This window comes from Beta vulgaris, chromosome 1 (genome assembly GCF_026745355.1).
Source record: "Beta vulgaris subsp. vulgaris cultivar EL10 chromosome 1, EL10.2, whole genome shotgun sequence".
NCBI lineage: Eukaryota > Viridiplantae > Streptophyta > Magnoliopsida > Caryophyllales > Amaranthaceae > Beta > Beta vulgaris.
Genome location: NC_079202.1, coordinates 37,332,409 through 37,339,264, shown reverse-complemented (window position 1 = coordinate 37,339,264; position 6,856 = coordinate 37,332,409). Strand labels below are relative to the sequence as shown.

Sequence of the window (6,856 nt, the reverse complement as noted above, 5' to 3'; positions counted from 1 at the left end):
TTCTTATTGGTTGAATTTTGAGACTCAGCATGAAGATATTGTGTATTTTCTATAGAGAATTAAATTCTCATGTATACCAAACAACCACTAAGGGTCTGTTCTCTCCAGCTTATTTTCAGTTCAGTTCAATTCAGTTCAGTACAGTTCAATTCAGTTCTGTTCATTTCAGTTCAGCTTTGGACAATACTTTTATTCTCACATATCACTATTCATTTCAGCTCAGTTCAATTCAGTTCGGTTCAACTGTTTTATATCGAAAAGAACAGGCCTTAAGTCAATTCTAATAAACACTATCTGACGGTTAAACCATCAATTAGTAAAATAAAAGGGAATAAAGCTAAATACCAAAACAATCATCTTTAAAAGTTAAATAGCTCATCGAAAGTTTCATTTCCTAGAAAGTTATTCCCTTATGTAATTCCTAGGATATTGATTAATGTATTTGGTTGACATTAAGGAATTTGTATTTTCTATAAATTGATGTGAAAATTTTAAATTACCAGGGGGTAGGTGAATAAATTCTCACGTTTTGTGGGAATTTCAATTCCTTAAGAATTTTTATTATCCCCATTTCTCCCACTTCGTACCAACCAAACAACTACCTAAATTAGAAAATCGTGAGAACTTCTCTTGCCTATATAATTTTCCATATATCAAACAACCACTTCATAAAAAATACAAACTGCTTGGTCTTTTTTTTTTTTTAGCTTTTACCAAATTTTTAGTGGCTAGTTACAATTTAAACCCCCCCCCCTTTTTATTGCATTTGACACATTTTTTTTCCATTTTTAAAACACACAATTCATTATTAATATATTTAGTTATTTGTCACTACATTTTTAAAGTTAATATTTTGAAATCACTGGAAAAAAAAGTCACTCATATGGTAAGAACCATGATAACCACTAATTTTTCCTCATTATACCAATATTTTGATCATTTCACAACGTTTTTGCTCATTTAGGTTTTACTTATTTTTTGTTTTTGCTCATTTAACATTTTTATGCTCATTTCACAACGTTTTTGCTCATTTTACGTTTTGCTCATTTTACCTTTTTTTTTGTCATTTGACTTATTATACTCATTTTACGTTTTTCTCCTTTTACATTTTTGCTTATTTTACATTTTTGATAATTTAATGTTTTCTACTCATTTTTACGCTTTTGCTCATCTTTTACCTTTTTGCTCATTTTAAGTGGTTCTCACATTTTTCGCCATAAGAGGGTTCTCACTAGACCCAACCCTATGGTGAGAACCGCTCATTTTTCCTCATGTTACAAAGATTTTGCTTATTTTATAATATTTTTGCTCATTTTATGTTTTTCTTATGTTGTATTCTTTTCTCATTTGACATTTTTTGCTCATTTATAACGTTTTTGCTCAATTTATGTTTTGCTCATTGTACGTTTTTGCTCATTTTATATTTTTAATCATTTAATTTTTTTCTACTCATTTTATGCTTTTGCTCATTTTTTATTCTTTATTTTATCTCATTTTATGAAATTTTTACTCATTTTTAGTGGTTCTCACGATTCTCACCAATCACCATACGAGGGTTCTTATTAGAATCCAACCCCATATATATATAAGTTTAACCACAAAAAACTAGGTGTACGACTTAAAAGGGAAATATAGAGATTAATATTATAAAAATATTCTCCTTTACAAAAATTTAAAACAAAGTTTCTTGCGGTATGTAATATCCATTTTCAATAGTAATTCTTCAAAAGCTTATGAATGACCAGATTTGTTTTAGTATATATGTGTCAGCAAACTTATTATATTAGCTAATGCCGTTTTCATTAAATTTCTACAATACACAAACCTTGTACAAATTCTGATTATTGTGTTTATATGTAATATTGCTATTGAATAATTTATATAAACAGAGAAAGTATCACGCAATATGATTAATTGATGGCAACTATTAACGAGTTATGTTTATATCTTTGCCATAGAAATATCACGACAAAGTCAACGGTACTATGGGTAAAAAGAAGTTCAAGATCTTAGTTCTTACATTACCGTTTACATGAGTTCTCCCCCCCAAAAAAAATTCAACCCTAACTCTGTAACTATTGCATGGCAAATGTAAAACATTAATTACTAACAATTACTAAATAAAATTTAACAAAGAAAATTTATACCATTAACGATTCATTTTAGTTAGTGGTTATAATTGTGATAATGATAATATAACTTAGTGAAATTAAATTTGTAAAAATATTCGATTTTAATATTTATGGTAATGAAATTTCATCACATAACGTGAGTTTTTCTTTATAAATTTTGATTACCATCCAATATCATATTTACAAGTGGTAATGAATAGTAATAAATTTTTTGGAAGAAAATAAATATTTGCATATTAGATAGCGTTACCATGTTATCCATGCATGGTTAATAATATGAAATTTTATCTACAAATTTACACTACAATGCATTATTATTACCACCATTTATGATCACTAACAAAATAATTTGTGAGAGTGGTTACATAGACACGAGGTCGCTTACACATTTTTTTTTTATATAGATTCGCTTAAAGAAATTAATTTACACTGTCTCTTTGTTTCTTTGAATTCTTCTACGTTTTCACATTCATCTGTTTCTCGACTTTTCTTCATTTTCTCTTAATTTCATTTTTGTTTATCTCACCACATATATCCATTTTGTCCATTGAAATAATTTACGTATTTAGATTACTTTTTCTCTCTTAAGTCTTACTTAAAGTATAAAAATGGATCCATATCTCACTAACTGCGAATAATGTACATATATATTTATTATTGTTGTTTACTGTTAAAAACAAAAGATCGTAAATAATTGTATAATGGAAAAAGAAAACTAAAACTACTTATTTAATAATACGGCCCCAGTTTTCATTCACATCTCAAAAGTAAGCCGTATGGGTGGTGAATAATTTAACAAGATAAAAGAGAAGGAAGAGAGAGAAAATGTGAAAGAGAGAGAGAAAGGAGGCAGTGAAGATTCCAACAGCTGAGAAAAATAAAAACCACACCATAAAAAATAAATAAATAAACAACCAGATCCCCACAACAAAAAAAAAAAATATATATACATATAAAACTTTAGACAACTCAATCTTTATAAAAACCCTTGAATTCACCATCACCCTTTCTCTCCCCTCTCCTGTTTTTCTAGTTAAAACTCATAATATATTTTTTTTTTAATTTTTTGTTCGGGCAAGCTGTAAATGAAGTAAGAAAATAAGAAAACAAAACAAAAGAAACTAGTAAATAGCCTTAGCCCTTAACGAGCAGGCAAAAATAATACACAAACTCTCACATTCTCTCTACTTTCTCTCTCATCTCCCCACCACCTCATTCTTTCTTTCTTTCTTTCTTTGTTGTTCTCTCTCATCTCATAATATATATCATTGATATATATGCTGGGGACCTCTAGTTTGATAGGAACCACCGGTGACGGCGGAAGTTCAGCTCATGAAAGTGGTGGTAGTGGTGGTGGAAGTGGTGAAGGTTTGATGGGTTCGCAACCAAACATCGTTGCGACCTCGGTTATGACAGCTACTATTGATAGTGCTGTATTAGGGGATGATGATAAAAATAGAAGTGGCGGTGAATTATTTGAAGGTGACCGGAGTACAGGAGGTAACCGGTGGCCTAGACAAGAAACACTTGCTTTGCTTAAGATAAGGTCTGATATGGACGTTGTTTTCCGTGATTCTTCCCTTAAAGGTCCCTTGTGGGAAGAAGTTTCCAGGTTAGTTTTTTTTTTTTCATTATTCCAATCATTTATAAAAACAATCTTCATTTTTGAGATTAGTCATTAATCTCGTTACTAAAAAGTTGGGATTGGCGATGGTAATTTTTTTTTTTTTGGTTTCTTAAATTTCTAGAACAGCTCCCCAAGTACAATTTTTGTACTTATTAGTAGAATATATATTGGGATTCTTTCATTTTTGAACTTTATGCAAATTGGTTGTTCACTGAAATTTAGAGTGACTTATTAGTTCCTAATTTTATGTGCAATATAGAATGTACAAGATATATAACTAATCACATATTAAATGCTAATATTTGATTGATTGATTTGATGTATAAAAATAAAAATAAAAATAAAAATAAAAATTGATTATGGTGCAATTTGTTTGTGATTTGGTCAAATCAGGAAAATGGCGGAGCTTGGATATCATCGAAGCGCGAAGAAATGCAAAGAGAAGTTCGAAAATGTGTATAAATACCACAAAAGAACGAAAGATGGGCGAGTAGGGAAATCAGATGGTAAAACGTATCGATTTTTCGATCAATTAGAAGCACTTGAGCAGCACCATTTGTCAATGAGTATGATGACAACTTCATCACTTCCACCTTTACCATTAGCACAACCTTCGCCTCAAGCAACAGCAACACCACGTGGTCAAACGCAAGCAGCTGCGCAGGCAGCGGTGCCTGTCACAATGGTAATACCAGCTGGGACTAGTATTAACCCAGCTAATGTTACTGTTCCATCAAGCCCTCATCCTATAAGTGTAGTTCACACCACTAGTATTAATCCGCCGCCTCAGCATCAATCAATCAATGTTAATCCTGTAAATCAGGAATCACACCCGCCGCTGCAACAGCATCCGTCACCGCAGGTATTACAGCATCAGCATCAACATCAGCAGCAGCAGCAGACAATGGGGATACCAACACACGGGTCGATCCAGATGGAGAATCTGTCATCCCCGTCTGCCACTCAGTCATCGTCCTCATCGACATCGTCGGATGAGGAGTTGATGGGGAGGAGGAAGAGGAAGAGGAAATGGAAGGATTTCTTTGAGAGATTGATGAAAGAAGTGATTGATAAGCAGGAGGAGTTACAGAAGCGGTTTCTTGAAGCGGTTGAAAAGCGAGAGCATGATAGAGTGGTAAGGGAGGAAGCATGGAAGATGCAAGAGATGAATCGATTGAATCGAGAGCATGAGATTCTTGTGCAAGAAAGGTCTATGGCTGCTGCTAAAGATGCCGCTCTCATTGCTTTTCTGCAAAAGCTTTCCGACCAACAGCAGATTCCGCTACCCTCGCCCGTCCAAGACCAAGCCCAACCCCAACCTAAAGCCCAAGTACAAGCTGCCCAGGTTCGTACAGCTGCAACTGTCACTCCCATAGCACAACCACAACCACAAGTACTGCAACAACCTCAATCACAACCGCAACCACAACCACAACAGCAACCACAACATCAACCACAACCACAAATTAATGTATCTGATAGTCCAATATCATTACCATCGCCAACCCAACCACAACCACAACCACAGCCGCTACCACAACCACAATCACAACCAATAACACAATTGCCCCAGCAGCCGGCACCGCAGCTGCAACAGGCACTAGTGGTGTCGAGCATCAATAATAATGGGGGCAATGTGGACCTGCAGAAGACGAATAATGGGGATAATCTCCTACAGGCTAGCTCGTCAAGGTGGCCAAAGGCGGAAGTCCAAGCATTGATCAATCTGAGGACGAACCTAGATCAAAAGTACCAAGAGAATGGGCCTAAAGGACCGCTTTGGGAAGAGATCTCCGCAGCCATGCGAAAACATGGATACAATAGGAACGCCAAAAGATGCAAAGAAAAATGGGAGAACATCAACAAGTATTTCAAGAAAGTCAAGGAGAGCAACAAAAAAAGGCCGGAGGATTCCAAAACTTGTCCTTACTTCCATCAATTGGACGCCCTTTATAGGGAGAGGAATAAGATGGAAATCAACAGTATTCCAACCATTAACACAAGTACTACTCCAACTATCACGGCCTACGGACAACCACAACACGAGACATCAATGGCACCGATCATTGCGCAACCGGAGCAACAATGGCCACTCCAAAGCCACCCAGAGCAAGCAATGGAGGATCAAGGAAGTGAAAATCAAGATGATAGTGAAGATGATGACATGGATGAAGAAGATGATGATGATCAAGGAAGTGGGTATGAGATTGTGGCTAATAATAATGTTAATGCAGGTTCAATGACCACCACAACTACCTCTACAAGAACAGCTACAGCTGAATGAGTGAATGAATCAAGTGCGTTAGAAAGCCAAAAAATGAAAAAACGAAAAAGTTAAAAATTAGACAGGTTGTTGGGAAGCATGAAAATATGGGGATTTTTTGATAATTTCTTTTGGGACTCAACATTGGATCAAGAGAGAGAAAAAAACATACTATATGGTTATGGGTGTTAGTGACACTTGAATTGATAATCTTTATCAAGTTAATATCCAAGTGGGTCAGATAATGAGAGAAGGAAGACATCTACAGAAAGGGTTGGGTTGGATTGGATTGAATTGAGCCGGATCTGAACAGGTCAAGTCGAGTCGAGTCGGGCTAGAGCAATTGGCGAAAGGCAAGACTCCGGAATACTGTGTAAGCTATTATTTTTGGGGGACAGTAAATTTTTTTAAATTTCGTTGTTTAAAATTTGATAATTTATTTATTGTTTTGCTAAATAAATAAATGGAGAGGAGAGGGAAAAGAATAGAGTGATAGATTGTTTGTTGGGGATAAAAAAAATGGGTATATGGGTAAACAGGAATTTAATGGAATAAAGACACTATGGAGAGTACTTGTTTTTCTTTTACTGTTATTTCAATTTTTGTTGATTAATTGGGGGGTGTAAAAATGTGTAATCTGGTTAATTACTGGTGCGTCTTGTTGTTGTCAAAGATAAGTTTGTTATACACTAGTTTTTCAATTTTTCACATTCTATTATTCCCCGAGTTCTCAAATAATTGTTACATTTGACTTTTACAATCTCCAATTAATATATCTACCTGATTACATATTAGTAAAAATTATTAAAATTATAAAATTTCGCCTATTTATAA

General features: G+C 34.2%; 1 protein-coding gene across 1 annotated transcript; it reads left to right on the top strand.

The window, feature by feature from the left end:
* The first annotated feature begins 2,927 nt into the window (after positions 1–2,927).
* On the top strand, positions 2,928–6,740 carry LOC104895765 (trihelix transcription factor DF1). Its single transcript, XM_010682356.4, has 2 exons — positions 2,928–3,744; positions 4,153–6,740. The coding sequence occupies exons 1-2, from the start codon at positions 3,410–3,412 to the stop codon at positions 6,041–6,043; spliced, it is 2,226 nt and encodes a 741-aa protein (XP_010680658.1). The 5' UTR covers positions 2,928–3,409; the 3' UTR covers positions 6,044–6,740.
* Positions 6,741–6,856: the final 116 nt, after the last annotated feature.